The 17,319-nt window shown below is 46.4% G+C and overlaps 1 protein-coding gene across 3 annotated transcripts in view; it reads left to right on the forward strand.

Annotated features, from left to right (window-relative positions):
* PPP1R16B (protein phosphatase 1 regulatory subunit 16B) overlaps positions 1-17,107 on the forward strand; it is a 64,310-nt gene extending 47,203 nt beyond the window's left edge. For all 3 annotated transcript variants that reach the window (XM_074553415.1, XM_074553416.1, XM_074553417.1), the window contains 9 exons: positions 2,957-3,027; positions 4,888-5,033; positions 6,544-6,647; positions 6,901-7,025; positions 8,776-8,901; positions 9,250-9,325; positions 9,693-9,822; positions 10,553-10,721; positions 11,279-17,107. In XM_074553415.1, the coding sequence (XP_074409516.1) occupies positions 2,957-3,027; positions 4,888-5,033; positions 6,544-6,647; positions 6,901-7,025; positions 8,776-8,901; positions 9,250-9,325; positions 9,693-9,822; positions 10,553-10,721; positions 11,279-11,794 (1,463 nt within the window). In that variant the 3' untranslated portion in view covers positions 11,795-17,107. The remainder of the gene's footprint in view (positions 1-2,956; positions 3,028-4,887; positions 5,034-6,543; positions 6,648-6,900; positions 7,026-8,775; positions 8,902-9,249; positions 9,326-9,692; positions 9,823-10,552; positions 10,722-11,278) is intronic.
* The last annotated feature ends 212 nt before the right edge of the window (positions 17,108-17,319 follow it).

A 17,319-nucleotide genomic window follows, 5' to 3' on the forward strand; every position in this document is an offset into this window, starting at 1 on the left:
GCTCTCAGAGGGCTCATTTCTGTGCTGTTCCATGAGCATGGGGGATTGTCCTTCCACCTGCAGGCTGAGGCTTGAGCTGACAGAAGGTGATCAGCTGGTGCTGGGTGATTAATCTGTGTCCTTGGGAGTGAAGGGTTTGCTTCCTACCTGGACAGCATCAGTCATGCCTGGAGGTGGGGTGGAAGGTGTGGGGCTCTGCAGAGAAGCGTGGGACACCAGCAGGGCTTGGAGAGAGAAGCATTTTGCACGCTCAGGTCGCTGTGACTGATGCTGTGTGTGAAGCAGCAGAGCAGGTCTGTGCTGCCACAGGTGAGGGTCCAGCTCCCAGCACTGCACAGCAGCACAGATGAGCCCCCCTTTCCTGTTCTTTGGGCACTGGATAACCCACAAAGGCACATTTTATCCTGAAGCTTATCAGAAAGGAGGACTTGTTCTTCCTGGCTCTTTGGGAAGGGCTGTTCCTGGGTGGTGGGCATGGAGAAGGCGTTCAAGTCCTCCCTCCATGTGCCTCTGCAGCTCACAGGGAAGGGGGGTGATGGAGCTGCTCTTTGGCACCCATGCCCTGATGCTGGGCAGGAATGGGGCTGTGTTCTGCTGTGAGCTTGGGCAGGAATGGGGCTGAGTTCTGCTCTGAACCTGGGCTGCTGGGCAGGAATGGGGTTGGTTGCTGCCTGACCCTGTGCTGCCCTGAGCCCTGAAATGCATTTCCTGAGCCCTGAAATGTGATCTTCAGCTTAGGACTGGACAGAAAGCAGTCTGATCTCTTCTTCATGCCTTGTTTGCCTGGACTCAGTGGTACCACATCCATGCCTGGCCACATTGTCTGACTTTTCTGAGCCCTTTTCTGGTGTCCTGTGGCTGTCAGTCCCCAGTGTATTGGGAGGTACTGGGAAATAAGGTGAGCCTGTCCTGAGGGCACAAGGGAGCCAAGGGGAGGTGCACTGGGAACACAGGGCTGCTGCAGGGGTTAGGGAAGAATTCAAAGCTTCTTTAGGGTAAGATTAAAACTTCTCTGAATCTTAACCCTTCAGGGCCTCTTACAAGCTCTGTCAAGCTGTGATCACAGTGACACAAACCCTGTAACAAGCTGGGATTTATGCTGCTGCTTCTTCTTCCCATGGAGAGACAGCACTTACAAGGTTAATTTGCCAGCATCTACTTGTCCAAATCTCCATAATCAGGCAAAACATGATTATGGAGCTGTGTGTCATTAGTACACAATGGCACTTAACTGACTGAGATTGAATTAAAACCCTAATGGCAGAGCATCCAAGGTAAACAGGAGACAAGCAGACTCACTGGTGGATGACTTGTCTATCACTCAGCTTGGATTAGGAGAGCAGGAGCTCAGGGCTGGCCAGAAACAGTAGAAGCAGAGTCATTAAATTGGATATACTGGCTGAGGTTCAGTGCTCCTATTACTGTTCAGCATGCAAGTGTTGGGGCTGTGAGTGCAGTGTAGGCGTGGGCTTCCTGCACTGGCCTTTGAGCTGGGAAAAAAATAAAAAGGCTTTGGGTTCACTGTGGTGCTGGATGAGTTTTGTCTTTGCTGTATTCTGCTTTTTTTGCAGCAATTTCACCAAGCAGGTGTCAATGCCTTGAAATTATTTCCAGCAAAAGTAAATCCAAGCGTTCATTTTGAGTTGGGTGAAACAACTCTGTGATGTGTTTTATTTCACTTCTGTCTGGTTTTGCCTTCCTTTGTGATAACGTCAGAGCAGCGGCTTCCAATCAAAATTTCACTTTGCTTTCCATTTGCCTTTCTTGCAAGTGCCTTTTCCAGATCTTTTAAACAAAGCCTCATAAATCATCCCTGATGTCACGGTGGGTGTGTTTTCCATGTCGTGTTTTGCGTGCCAGAAGTGCTGTGTCCCCAGGGACAGCCCTGCAGATGGTTCTCCTTGTGGATGTGCTGGGGAAAGAGCTCCCTCTGACAGCAGGGATCAGAGGCTGCAGGATGCTCTGGAGTGAGCCTTGCAGTATTTTTGATTGCCAGTTTTGAGGAAAGTTATTGCCCTTTTAGCTCTGTCAGTGTTCCTGGCTGTGCCGCTCTGGTTGCACTCAGTGCCTGCATGTCTGCCATCAAATCAGATGTGATGTGAATATCTGCTGCTGCTCTGGCCCTGGGGAGGTGATTATGAACCTCTGGCTTGTGCTTGTGCTGTCAGTGACATTTGAGGTAGGAAAAGCATTAGATAGTGACATCTCTGAGGAAAAAACAGGGAATGAGCAAGGCAACAACAGAAAATGGGCATGGATCATCAAGATCTGTCAGCAGTGTTGTATTTGAAGAGTTTCTGCTGTTGCTATTAAGTTATACCCTCTGCTAACCTTGTTGCTGTTACCCTGTGCAAGTTTTTCACCTAGGGGCTAATGACTTTTCATGTGTTTCAGAAATTTGCATTTTAATGGAATAAATGTTACCCTTTCCCCCCACAAAGCAGTGATTAAAAATGAAAGCCTCTGGGAAGCACACCCAGCAGCTCAAGTGAAGTGTCCAAAGCAACCGTGGTGTATTCAATGTGGCAGGGCCCTGAATGTATAGATTACTTCTTGAAGCAAAGCCTCATGCCTCTCATGGTGGGAGGAATCTCTACCATGGTTGTAATTCAGGACCCCAGAATCCTCTTTGGGTTTTCCTGGGCCACAGAGTGCAGAGGTTGTTGCACTCAGGCATTGTGAAGCACACAAAAAATGGAGACTGTTCCAGCACAACTGAAGGAAAATTGTAACTGTGCAAAGTCTCCTTTGGAAGGAAGTTGGGGGAAAATTGTGTGCTGGTGCTCTCTGCTGGATAAAGCCAGGAAGGCTCTGCTCTCACTGCGGTGACAAGCCAGCACTGATGATTTCACATTGATGGTGTGAAATGCATTGCCTTGAACCTGTCCAGGGCTGGCTGGGAGCACGAGATGTGACAGGGTGGCTGCTCTGACTCTCCTCTGTGCTTGCCTTGCAGTGTGTTACCTGCTGAAGAGCAACATCAGCCCCGACCTGTGCAATGAGGATGGATTAACTGCGCTGCATCAGGTGAGCTCACACCTCCCTGCTGCCCCCTCAGCCAGCCTGGCCAGGTCTAACTGGGACACCTCTTAGATTTCTTATTTTTCCCTCTGTTAAAGCAGTGAAACCTCACCATGTTGTGCTGGCAATCCGGTTTCTTGGGGAGCAAACTGAGATCAAATAATTTTCTTGCTATCCCAGACTTTATTCAGTAATAAGAGCTCAGTGTCAGGGCTGGACTTCACATGTGAACAGCATTTCCCCCACTCTAATTTTTGTAGGACTGGGCTCTAAATTCTCATAACAGATAAACACAGATTTAGAGGCCTTGGCAATCCATGAGGTTTGAAAGTGATTTAAATAAATGATGCACAAGATGCCTGAAGGACCCGCTGCTGCTCGCTGTAGGGACTTCCAAAGTCAGTATGAGATGGGAGTAGCTGGTCACCAGTGAAATACAGAGTTGCTACAGTGGTGTGTAGGTCTGTGGCCTTCCTTGGAGCCCCTGTGCTGTTTCCATAAGGGTTTTTCTATTCTTTCTCAGGCACGTGGGACTGGCCGTGCCTGGCAGCTGCCGCCCCCACTGCTGTAACAACAGTGGCGTGGTTGTCACACCAGCACTCAGGGCTTTCTGGCCAGAGCTCCCTGCTCTGAATGCCCCCATTGACTTGGGATTTTGGATTATTGTGCCAGTTGCCTGCTCTCTTCAAAGCTGCATGAATGTTTGTTCAAAAATGCAAACTGGCTCCTGGAAGAAGAAAAGGTGCCACCACCATCACCTCTCCTGAGAGATGTTATCCTGCACTCAGAGGGACACTGACAGCGTCCTTGCTTTCCCAGCCAGGCTCTGAATCCCACCCTGCCCACTGAGAGGTTGTAAAGGTGCATTTGGGGGCTCTGATGGGAGCTTTGTATCCGCTGGAATTAACTGAATCCCTGAGCACAGAGAAGCCCCTCAGTGGGCACATTAGCATTCCTTCCAGTGAATGTGACTTCCTTCCACTTCTGTGATAACTTGGCTGTGTGACAGGCATGACTGTAACCCCACTTCCCTGTACAAACAGTGAACAAAATAGAAATACCTGAAAGGTCCTTGTCACTCAGCTGCTGAAATGTTTGTTGTGTGTTGGAATTCAGCCCCATTAACAGCCTGTACTGTGTGCTGAGCTGTGTGGGTCTGCAGCAATGCACAGACCACAAACAGCCTTCTTGCACAAGAAAAAATACTATTTTAATGTCTTTATCACATGCACATTCATGTCTAAAGGTGAACAAGAGGTGGATCAAAGAGTAAATTTCACCTTCACCAAAGGAAGGAGGTTGGTATAGCCTGCTGGGCTATACTCTAAATGCAGGAAGGAAGCTACTTATTTTCAGGAAGTGAAAAGTGCCCTGCAAAGTGCCCCATAATTCTGGGAATCCAATTTGTGCCTCTCAGATAACTGTGGTAGGTAGCGTGAGCTCCTGAGAAGACTTTTGCTCATCACATGCCAGTGTGTGGGATTCTCCCTGAGAAAAGGGAATGTCAGCTTGTCAGCTCATCCCTTGGTATGTGGTTCTACTGGTTACATTGAATTTCTGCAGTGTTTGCTCTTGAATATGGAAGACTCAGTGGAATAGAAGCTGTGCACATGTTTGCTGTTATTCCCTGCTGGTTCTGCCAGAATAGGCACTGGAAAATACCAGTGACCCTTTGGCCTGCCTTTTTGACCTGCTGGTGCTCAATTTGGTGTTAAACCCTGCTGGAGATGCTCCTTGCCAAGCAGTGAATGATAAAGTAGATCTCCATGTCCAGGCGCCCTTTATTATTGACAGCTGAGCAGGTATGAACCCTCATGTTCCCAAAGTTTAGAAAACCTCAATGTTTCTGCATTTCTTCCTCCTCAGTGCTGCATAGACAACTATGAGGACATAGTGAAGCTCCTCCTCAGCCACGGGGCCAACGTCAACGCCAAGGACAACGAGCTGTGGACTCCACTGCATGCAGCAGCCACCTGTGGCCACATCAACCTGGTGAAGATCCTCATCCAGCAGTAGGTGGCTTTTGGTGTCTGTCCTTTCTGTGGGTCTCATTCTACCCACAGCTTCTGTGGATGGAAAATGAGGTTGTTTAGGACCTTGGGAGGTGTCAGCAGTGGTGGTGGTTCCCTGCTTTCAGGCTGCTCATGGGGGTCCTTCCTGCCTGGGGGAGAAGGGAGTGAAGGAGTGTCACAGGCATCTTTTATGAAAAATCCTTTCCTTAGGATTTTTCCACCTGAGAAGCTGGAGGCCTCAGGAACAAAATGTAAACAATGGTTATCTGCTGCTGTGGAATGCAACAGGTGCATCTGTGATTGGTCTCATGTGGTTGTTTCTAATTAATGGCCAATCACAGTGAGCTGGCTCTCTGTCCCAGCCACAAGCCTTTGTTATCATTCTTTCCTTTTCTATTCTTAGCTAGCCTTCTGATAAAATCCTTTCTTCTATTCTTTTAGTATAGTTTTAATATAATATATATCATAAAATAATAAATCAGCCTTCTGAAACATGGAGTCAGATCCTCATCTCTTCCCTCATCCTAAGACCCTTGTGAACACCATCACAAAGGAGGAAGAGCAGAAAGGCTCAGGAGACAACAAAATCCTGGATGACTTGGCTCAGTTTTGTGAAGCTTCTGGAGACTGGGGCAAAATGTGCCCATTTTTGCCTGTATTCTGGTGTGTCTGTGGAACTGTGATTGCTGGGGGGGTAGAAACAGGAGCAGCCAGCAGGATCTACTCTCAAGCTCCTAGACAGAACTTCAGATCCAGTCAAGCAGCCCCTGGTGTAGCAGGGCAGCAGTGTGCTTGTGTCACTCAGACACCTGGGTGAACTTTGTGACCTCTCTCACTGGGTTTTAATTAGTGATCATTAAACTTCCTGCAATATTTGATCCCCAGTGGTGACACAGGGTGCTTGACCAAGTCCCTAAAGCTCAAGTCTTGCCAGCAAGGAGGAAGAAACCAGGTGTGTTTTGAGCTGTTTCACGAGCACCTGTGGTTGTGCCTGTGTGTGGAGGCCTCTCCTCCCTTTCCCAGAGAGCTGGTGCTTTGGGAGTGTTAACCTGCTGCCGGGCACAGCTGTGCCTGCTGCTTCTTCCTCAGGGAGGGAGACTTCTCCCTGTGGTGCTGTCATCTGGGACATCAGCATTGAAAATTTGGCTCTTCTTTGACTGTATAATGAAGGAGAGAAGAGGATGCAGTCAAGCATCCCTTGGAGGATGTTCCCACTTGGGTTAGGAAATTTTTGGAGGTTATAAAAATGGAGCAGATGTGGAACAGGGCATTACTGACTCAGGAAGGAGGTGTAGTGTGCTGCTTTTCATCCAGTTCTGGAATGAATCTTCTCCACTTACAGCTCCACAGCTTTGCTTCAAGTCTTTCTTATCTCATACATACATTGGTGGCATTTGTGCAACTATCAAATCCCAGTTAGTTTTCCCTAAGCATTTATCTCAGAGTTTGGCACTGTCTGCTGCAGGGTGTCTGAGGTCCTTGCTGGTGTAACTCAGTTTTCCCCTTGCAGTGGAGCAGACCTGTTGGCAGTCAATGCAGATGGCAACATGCCATATGACCTCTGTGAAGATGAGCCAACCCTGGATGTCATTGAGACTTGCATGGCCTATCAAGGTAAGGAGGCTGAGTTTATGTAAAATACAGAAATGGGTCAATGGGGTACTAAAAATTACCCTGTTTCTCAGCTCTGATTGGCCTCTGGAGAAAAGCAGAGAGCTGCTCCTGGCATAATTTCTTGGGGCCTGACTTTGGTTATTCTGATTCCTAAAAATCATGAGGGTGAAGGATGTGGGGGTCATATCAAGGATCCTAAATCTTATTTTACTCAACCTTTCCAACTGTCCTGTTTTAACTGGAATTTGAACAGGGATTACCCAGGAAAGGATCAATGAGATGCGAGCTGCTCCAGAGCAGGTCATGATCTGTGACATTCATGACATTCTTGCCACTGGCCAAGACCTGAACAGGACTGATGCCCAAGGTGCTACGCTGGTGAGTGAAACTGCAGAGGCTTCAGTTTTGCTTTCCTTCAGCCCAGGGGTTGTGAAACCTGCCCTGGAGCAAAAGCTACCCAAAATCAACAGGTGCAAGTCACTGAGAGGAGGAGTCCCACAGAGCATTACACATCTGATGACCTGCAGGGAACTGGGCCTGGAAGGCCTCCCAGTAACCTCTCGCTTCTCATGGGCTGACTGGAGTCCTGTGGAGGGGATGTGAGAGCCCTCTGGTTTTACCAGGAGCAGGATCCAGTGCTGCTGGAGATTTCCTGCCTCCTTTCTGCTTTGTGTGGCTCTGGCTGTCACAGAGTTTCACTGTTTGTTCCCCCTGGTGGCACCTGCCCTGGACAGAGGTGGGCACCCAGGACAAGAGTGCAGCACAAAGCAAGCTGGCATCTCATTTGTCTGCACAGGGACCGGGAATTCTGAACTATCCTAGTTCTTTTTACCCCACAAATGTGTCTCCTAAATTGTGTCTTAGAGCAGTCCCAGCTTAGGGAAAGTTCAGTAATGAGGTCATGTGTGCTGGGAATTTCATACAACCACGGTCATTTAATGCTTGGGTTCAGACCTTACTGATTACAGCCACTTGGTTCGTGTGTTTGAGGGCCAGGCCACAGCAGTGCATTCCAGTTTCTTAATCTAAATGTCACCTTCAGCATATACCAGAAGTGTAAGGGAAGGGCAGGCTCCCCTGAAGGTAAGCTTGGATAATTGAAGTCTTTATTGCAGCTTATTTTTAACACATTTTTCCCTTTAACAAGGGAACATTTCCTTTAAGATTTAAACAGACCTCTGGGCTCCTCCTTTTGTATCACCCCCAACTGACTCCTTATTAATTCATGTGGCCTCTAGAAAGTGGCATAACATTTATGTAGAAATTAATTGAGTTGCCAAAAAGCATCAGGATTTACTTCCAGATGAAGTTTTAACCCCGTGTGGTGGCATCTTCATGAAAGTTTTTTGAAAAGAAGCTTTGATTCTCTCATTTAGCACAACTGAAGTAGGAGGAGCTCTGAGTGGAGTTAATCCCTTCAGAGCAGTGCATGGGTCAATGTTTTGCTCAGAGATGCAGCAGCAGACTGCAATTAGGAAAATCTTCAGAGACATGAAGTTGGGGAACTGAAAGAGACCATTATTGATTGTCTCCAAAATGGTGGCTGTAGTTGGAAGCCAATATCTGAAAAATCATCCTCCCTTAAGTTAAGGTAGCCAAAGTTTAAAATGTTTTTGACTTTCAAATGGTGAAAATGATTACAGTGTGATTGGAAGTGCAATTGCACAGAGAGTCCTAACTAAAGCAGGCTGTAAATTTGATTCAAAAAAATCACATCCACAGCACTTCAGTGGGCAAGAGGAGATGTTCTTCTGGCATAGAGTGGATCATGTTCTGCATTGCAGGCTCATGTTTTGATGGTGCTTTCCCTACAGATTGGGAAGCACTTAAAAGCCCCTGATTTAAAATGTGAATACATTATTTTTCTCATCCATATATCGAAGTTATTCTAAGAACTGCTAAGCAATTTCCTCTCCAAACAGAATTACATCAGAATTACATGCAGGCAATACTGAACTTTAATAACAGGAACAACCTGCTTTTGACCTGGTGCCATCTGCTCAGTGTAAAATGTGCTGCCTGTCCAGCTCTAGGCTCAAATATTATCCAAGAAAATCCCCTGAAACTCGATGTATAAAACCATTTGTGGTCCTTGCAGGCAGCTCATGCTCTGTTCCTTATCTCCTAGCTGCATATAGCTGCAGCCAATGGTTATCTGCATGCAGCTGAAGTGCTTCTTGACCAGGGTGCAAGCCTGGATGTGAAGGACTGGGATGGCTGGGAGCCTCTGCATGCTGCTGCTTTCTGGGGACAGGTAAGGGTTTTGCTGTAAGTGTTACATGTAAGGATGGCATTTCTGCCTGCCTGGACAAACTGTGGAGTACTCTGCAAATGGAATAAACCTGAACTGGGGCTGGGCTCTCTGGACAGCATCAGAGGAGATCCCATGGGCTCCAAAAAGAACTGGTTGCTGAGAAATTTCAGGCAGAGCATGCCAGTGCAAGTGGATGGTGGCAATAGTGTTTAACATCTCACACATACCAGAGTTATTTGAGGCAAGCTGAACCCGCCTCTCATCTTACTCCGATCTTTCAGCTTTAGGGAGAAAAGCCTAAATTACCTAAAATACCCCTGTCAACTTGTCTTTCTTTCCATTCTTTAGATGCAGATGGCTGAATTGCTCGTGTCCCATGGGGCTAGTTTGAGTGCCAGGACATCTTTGGATGAGATGCCAATAGGTGAGTTTATGAAGCCTAAAGAAAGAAATGTTTAAGAAATGACTGTGGAGTCCTCACATGGTGCTTTCAGAAGCATTAACAAAATTTTTTTAGATATCCTTTTAGAATCAAAGTTAAAGTTTCTTTAACTGGGACTGAAGTTTTGAAGCACCTACTTTACTACAGAAAATGCTTATTCCTGCTCATAAAAAGAAGGAAGAAGGCATATCCCAAGTCTTCCTGCTGTGTGTTTTCTCTGTTATCCCTTGTGCTTGGGAGCTGTTGTGTGCAGCCCTAAAACCTGGGTGTCTAACTAGGAAGGCACAATTAGTAACGTGGTGTTAAGGAGAATATCTGACAAAGAGCTTGGTCTGTGTGTGTGCCATAGATCTGTGCGAAGAGGAGGAATTCAAAGTTCTGCTGCTGGAGCTGAAGCACAAGCACGATGTGATCATGAAGTCCCAGATGAGGCACAAATCCTCCCTGAGCCGCAGGACCTCCAGCACGGGCAGCCGGGGGTGAGTTCTGCTCTGCCCCGAGGTCACCTGGGCCCCTGGCCTGGCCACCCAGGGGTGTTCTCACCCTGGGGTCAGTGAGAACAACCCCTCTGTCCTTTCTGAATGAAGGGCACTAGCTCTCTTTGGTTGATGAAAGCAGAGCTGCTTTGAAGAGTGGTTTTTTCACTAGGAAGAGGTGCTAATTCTTGGGGGGAAATGGTTTTGTGCTGGTGTGGTTTAACTGCCCAGAGCACAGGACCAAATGGTGAGATTTTACCTTGTTAAAACAGTGAAACTGGTGTTGGAAATCAGTGCTTCAAGTGGATTAACTTGAGCTCTTCAGTGGTATGTCGCATAGCCAAGATGCAGTGCAGAGACACAGTTTGGAGAGGTCTTTGTGAGATGTTTCTGGACACCAAAGCAGTCCTGCACACCACAAAGCTCCCTAAACAGCCCATGGGCCATTTCCTTCCACATTTACTCCACTGCTTGCAGAATAGATCCATAAGGTGACCTGTATGAACTCTAAAACAAATTTGCAGTGCCACTTTAGAGCTCCTTAAAATTCCTCCCACCTTCATTATCCACCCCAGTGCCTTCACTTTGTGTGGGTGCCAGGAAGCTGAATCCACGTTCCATTCCGGAGGGAGAGGCTGTGAGGAGGAGGAGGAGGATGTAAGAAGAGCTACAGGCTGTGAGGAAATGTCATGTCCTGCTCACAGCTTTGATGGCCCTTGTCCCTGTCCCACAGGAAGGTGGTGAGGAGGGCCAGCCTCTCGGACAGGACAAACCTTTACAGGAAGGAGTGTGAGAAGGAGGCCATGGTGTGGCAGCAGCTGGGGGCAGCAGAAGAAGGAAGAAACTCGGCTCTCATTGGAGAAATTGGGGAGACTCGATCTGACCAGGAGAATACAGACCCTGTAAGGAATCTCTTCTCTTTCATGGGAGCCACTGAGGAGGGCTGGTGGTGCAGCTTCAGTTGCAGTGGGTGGAAGGTGGCTGAAAAATTTGTAGACCTCATCCCCCAGGTGTAGGCAAAAGACCAAATTCTCATTAGGTACAAACTGGGATGTCCCACTCAAGTGGAAAGCCTGTTTTAGATGCACAGCTACATCCATAGTTTTGAGATAAAAATGAACCAGGATACTCCAAAAAAATAGTGTCTGCCTTTCATTCTAAAGCCCACAAGCTGGTAAGCACAAAAGAATGGTAAACTTGCTTTGCAGTGACTTGATTTTAATTAAGTTATTGTCATTTTATGTAGATAAGCATATTATTTTTGTGTATGTGTGAGGCCTTCAGAGTTAAGGTTCCTGTTTGGGAAACAGTTCCTGGTTGGGGCTGACAGCATTAGTGGGGGAATTCAGTGTTTGTCTGGTAGAAAGGCTGAGTGTGAGCAGACTTAGGAGGTTGTCACAGGGATGAACCCTGCTGTGAGGAATGGTAGAAAATGCTGTTTCATGTCTTGTTGTTACAGAACTCAGTGCTGGAGAACTCCTCCCTCCTCCCGGAGCTGGCGAACAAAAGCACCCAGTGTGACACCGAGATCCCTCTGCAGAATGGACTGATGGCATCTGCCAGCCCTTACCAGTACACCTTTTCCAACGGGGACATTTGGAGCATGCACCCTGAGCCTGACAGCAACCCTGGGCACGTTCTGCCCTACAGCAGCCCCGGGCTGCCCGAGGCACCGCAGCTCTGGGGCACCTACAAGGAGCACAACCACCAAACGCTGTCGGAGCTGAAGAGGCAGCGAGCTGCAGCCAAGCTGCTCCAGCACCCCTTCCTCAGCACCCACTTCAGCACTGGCATGGCAGGAGTTGCTGAGAACGAGGCCAAGTCGCACTTAATGGAGTCCAGGACTTCTCCCTACAGCTCCAATGGGACCTCGGTGTATTACACAGTGTCCAGTGGGGATCCGCCCCTCCTGAAATTCAAAGCTCCCATGGAGGAAATGGAAGAGAAGGTGCATGGGTGCTGCAGGATTTCCTAGTCTGGTCTGTGTCTCACCCCAGAGGACAGGAGATGTGGGTTGGATCTATCAGAGTTTGCATTTCAAAGGGAGAATTTGGTTATGGACATCCTGACTGTGGCAGCCTTGTTCATCTCAAATTGTACTTTGCCCTGCCAATTACTTCCATTGCAGCTGGATGAGTAATGCAGGTGGAGCAAGGCTCTTTGGAGGGATGCACATCAATCTGATGTCAAAAGAGTCTCCTGAGTCTTGCTCTCTGGGGAAGAAGGTATGGAGTACTGCCTCCCCATCCTTGGGAAGCCATGAGATGCCTTGGAACAAAGAAAGGATCTGAATTCAAATCTTTGTGTCTGAGCCTCTTGCTGTACGTCACTGAGCAGCTGGAAGGTGACAGATCAGACCTGTGTTGTCACTCTTGGGGGATGCACATATCCAGCCCCCAGATGAGGTTTGCAAGAGTGGACAGAACTGTTTTCCACACAGCTGGATCCAGCACTTCCTGGGCTGGAGCAACAAGCAAGCACAGATGCTACACTTAGGAAGTTTGCAAGGTGTTACCTCCTTGCAGTGACAGCTCACCATCACAAACTGTGCTCTGGCTGGCTCCTGTTCTGCTCTGTCAGCTCGTCACTGCAGACTGCCATCAGGTTTGGAGCAGAACTTTTCCTGGAACAGGCTTCACTCAATAGGCTTTAAAACTGATGTTGCAATAAAGGGGCCCTGGCAATAGAATTTTACTGCAATAAAATACTGACAAAGGTCTATATTGGGATAAGTAATTTAAAAAACTTATTTGTACTATTTAGACTCTTAATTTGTTAAAACTGAAAAGACTTTTGTTGATCTCACTTTCCTATTGATTCTGTTTGTTTACTCTGTATGCTCAACACAGATAGTAGGGGCAATATGCTTTGTGTTCTGATTTTTTTCTGGATTTCCAGAACCACAGGGCTCAGGAGGGATGGGAAGGAAAGGCTTGCCAACACTAACCCAGGAAGGCCATGAGAGCACTTCTAATCCTGTAGATGTGAACGACACTTGCATGAACCTGCAGTGTTTGGCTGAGAAATAACTGTGACCATTGCTGTGGTAGCTGAACGCTGCAGCAGGACAGGAGATGCTTTGTTCTGAAGCTGTCAGCAGTGGGCAACAGCTGGCAGAGGAAGGTTTAAATGCCTCTGTGTCTGGGGGAGTTGCCTGACACTTAACAAAGCCTCTGTGCTGTGCAGCAGCTGCAGTGCCAGCACTGTCTTGGTGGAGTTCATGTGAGCTCTGACAGACACGGGGTCACCTGGGGGTTTGGCACTGGCTTTGCAGCAGGTTCAGACTTTGTGTACCTGGGGGAGGTGAGAGAAGAGTGTGGGACAGCTCTGAGGAACTGGCCACACTTCACTTGTGTCTCAGAAATGACTGTAAATCTCTAATTCCTCTGCACAGAGGGGCTGTCACACACCTAACTGTTTGCCTGCATGAATATGTGTCTTCTTGGGCAGCTTAAATTCCAAACTCTGAAGACATGAACCTGTTTGGGTCTCTGTAAGCCTCAGTGGATTAAATCCAGCTCACTTAGTTGTGCTTCAGCCAAGCAACAGCAAATGCACCTTCCACCCATTTTCCTTTTATCTGGCACCTGTTGGACACCAATATTCCCTTTCACATGTACTCTCCCTCTGCGGGGGTCCTCACAGCCTTAACTTTTTTCTAGGCTATAAAAAATTGACTGAGGCTGCCAGTGACTGTTAAGTGCTATCCTCTGCCCCCCATCAAATCCCCCCATTGTTGGGGCTGGATACATTCCCATGCAGGGCTCTGGGCTCCTCGAGGCAGCAGAGGTGGCTTTGTGTCACCGCTGTGCAGGTGACACCTTTGGACCTGGGAGGTACCAGGCTGACAATTCAGAGGTTTGAATTGTAAGATGGAATTCTCTTTCCTCTCCAGTTTCAGGTGCAAAGTATAAAGTGGTGGCAGTTGGTGTGGTTCATTTAAAACCCCAGTTCTGCTAAAGGCAGAGCTTGAAGCATCCAGAGAAGTTGGGCTCCCTCCATTGTTGAAACATAAGCTAATTATAGAACTAGGAAATGCTTCTTGTGCTTGACCTTAAGGGATTTTTGAAGTCATTCTCTAGTGGTAAGAGGATGATTTGGTAACTGGAAAGACTTTACTGCATCTGTATGTGGTTAACAGTGGATCTTGTGATTACCTTGAGTAAATTATTCTGGGATAACACCAAGTGTGGCCTGACTATTATAGAACAGGGGAGATGATTCTTTCAGGTGCCTCTCTTCTCCCATGGTGGTGAGATTTGTCTCCTCACATCCGTCCTGATGAGATTTCTGAACACAAACAAATTTTGGTGCCGCTATCTACTAGGTTGTGTATGGTGCAAATTCTGGGCCCAGATGTTGCCTTCCCTCCCAGCAAAGGAGGAGTAGGGCCCTTTTCCTTCTTTCTCAGAGCAACTTCGTGCTAGCAAGTCTATTGAACCCTGCCTAATTCCAAGGAAATGAAAAGGAGATCACTGAATGCAATAGTGTAAAGTAGTTTGAGGCTTATTTTCACTGAGAGCTATTAATATATTAAAACTGCAGGAAATCAGTCCATTTTAGATAAACAGCTTTTTGACTTCCACTGGTGTTTCACATAAGTAAAACTCTGAGAACTCATCATCCTAGCTGTGAATCCAGTGGTGTCTGATCATATGTAATCCATTCTTAAGAAGACAGGAGAGTTATTAATAGCAAGAGGCAGTAATGGATAAATCTTGCACGATATATTTCACAGCCCTGCCAAGTATTTACCTGCCACTGGCTTTGGGGTGAAGTTCCACCAGGGTGTGAGCTAGGAGGCTGTTGAAGAATGGCCTGGAATGGGTTCATACTTTTGTGTGGTGACATTTGGGATATGATGGTCACTGCCTGTGCAGCACTGGCAGGGCTGTGGGTTGTAGGTCTGGGATGAGGGATTCTGTAAGGTGGATAATTAACTTGCTTCTGGTGGAGTATTTTGTGGATAAAAACAGACTTTTGGGGGAATAAAAAACACAGATTCTGTACATGGGCATTGTAGCAGCCTACCTCTAGGAAAAACACTTTTCACTGTAAAATTTAGCAGTGTTACAACAATAGTGGGGGTTTGGTATCTGTGTGTTTTAAAGGCCATCCCAGAGGAAAGCTCTGAGGTACAGAGCAGAGGGCACTTGGCTGTTTCATTGGATGTTAATATGGCTGAAAATCTATAAAACCTAGAAATCATGTTGTGACTGGCGTATCTTAGTTTATTAGAGGAGCATTTGAGGTTTTTATGATTTACTGAATGGTTTTAAGATCAATAAATATCTAATTACAGATTCAAGGCCAGATTAGAGTCCCAGTTAAGTTACCAGTGAGCCAAAGGTTGTAGTTGTTCACAGAGACTGTGCAAAGATTTGAGAATGTGAATGTACTGACAGGTCTGTTGCAGGCAGAGCTGCATGAGAATAACCCTTCCTTCTCCTCACATTTTCCTGTGTGCTGAATTTTTACTATTTCCAGTGGTTGATGAGAGCAGCTTTACATTCCATGTTGAAAGAAATTTGTTAGATGGAGAAAAAGGTGTCTTTCAAAACAATGTCTCTACTTTAGTGAGCTCAGCACTGAAATGTTAGTTAAGGGCTTAAGTCCCATTGCTGGGATCTGTTTGAAATCAGACCTGGATCTGTGTTTCACATACCACATGATGCTATTTCAGCCCACCTGATTTCACTTCTTTGGTGCTCCTGAATCCTAAAACCCTCCCAATTTTGGGAAGAACTGAGTCTAGCTGATGTGATTCTGTGCCATCTTGGAGGTGTGGTTGAAGAACCACCTGGATGAGGAACTCCTGGTAGGGAAGGAGAAGAGCATGGCGGGGCAATAGCAATAATGACTCAGTGCAATACTCAGTGGAGGCAGTGAATTCTTGAGTTTATTGAGCAGGATCTTATTTCATGGGGTTGAAATCCCTTAAAAGCTCCCAAATGACATTACAACTTCTGTCTAGTGTCTTTTTTTTCAGTCTTGGAGCTCTGATTACCCCCATCATCCCTGCTGGAACTAAGTAAGTTACCATGCGAAGGGGAATATCCTGAGAAAGCAATAGCACTGGTCTCCAGTGAGCCAGGGGTGAACTGTCTGTCTGTTTGCTGGAAGGTTTCTCCCTACACCTGGGTTATTTCTGTGCCTTATACTTGCTAAAGGTAACTTGTCTCTGGAAGGTTTGTGGTGACCATAGAGTTCTTGCTGGTCTTTACCTTGGAGACTTTTGCCAGGGAATAACAGTCCAGAGCATGCCAGATTGTGACATTATTATTTGCTCTTTCAATTTCTCTCATGAGCACCACTTCTCTCTTCCTAAATACACAGAAAGGAAATGCACAGGGGCTTCATGTATTTTAACAAATCACATTGACTGCTTTGGTGTGTCAGTTCTCTACAGGCAGAATCCAGAACATGCTTGCAGCAGCGAGGTCTCACCTCTTACACCAGAACACATTTACATTTTTTGGTTTGTTTTGCCTGTGGCTGTGTGACAGAACAGTTCTCCCTGGTTGTTCTTCATCTTTATTCTGTTTTCATGTTGGCCAAACTGCCAATGGACTTCTCAGTTCCCTCACACAATTCAAGTACCACTGGGCTCTCTGGGCAACATCTGCCATGGCACAGTTATGACCTAGAACATTTTGCTGTATTTCAACCACGGAAGCTGTAGCAGAGGAGACTCTGCTTGAGATACCTGTTCCCAAAGCTACACCAATGCAATGATCTCCACCACAGCTGGAGAGGACACACGGGTTTTTAAACAGTGCAGATGCAGCCTTAGCATTGCCACCACCATGTCTTCAGCCTTTAGATTGCAGTGAGAGGTTGCAGGAGCGTGGATAAGCCTGGTACAGGACAGTAAGAGATGATGGCAAGCCTTCTGCAATAACTCGTAATTCCATTGATCAGTAGTAAAACATGTACAGATAAAACTTGATGAAATGTATTTTATGTGAAGAAAAAAAAAATAATGTAAGAACTGTATATTGTATTAGCAGCTTTGTGTATAAAATGGCATTTTGGCAATCAGAGTCTAATATATTTAAAACTTTTTTTAAAAAAGGATATTTGATATTGTATGGAATTGACTTTATTGCTACTGTAAGTATGAAGATGGTTTCTTAACATGTTGAAGCAATGCATAAAATCTTAAACTTTATGTAAAACTCATGCCAAAAGCGTGTTTGACAGTATTAGCACCTGACTCAGTGTCTTTAATAGAGAGATTGAATTTTTTAATTTAAAAATTATATTAAATTTCTTTTAATAATACAAACATGCCACTGAGGGGTTTTTTGTTTGGTTGGTTGGTTGATTGGTTAGTTGGTTGGTTGGTTTGTTGGTTTATATTGGTTTGAGTTTTGGCACTCTGTTAAATATCTCTGCCTCTCAGCTGTCTACAGCTAGGAGGGATCCAGAAGAGGAAATCTAGACAGGGGTGGGTGTAACTTTTTATTTCAAACGCAGAGCTCAGGAAGCATTTGGACA

The sequence above is a fragment of the Zonotrichia albicollis genome, chromosome 17, assembly GCF_047830755.1.
Source record: "Zonotrichia albicollis isolate bZonAlb1 chromosome 17, bZonAlb1.hap1, whole genome shotgun sequence".
In the NCBI taxonomy this organism is placed as follows: Eukaryota; Metazoa; Chordata; class Aves; order Passeriformes; family Passerellidae; genus Zonotrichia; species Zonotrichia albicollis.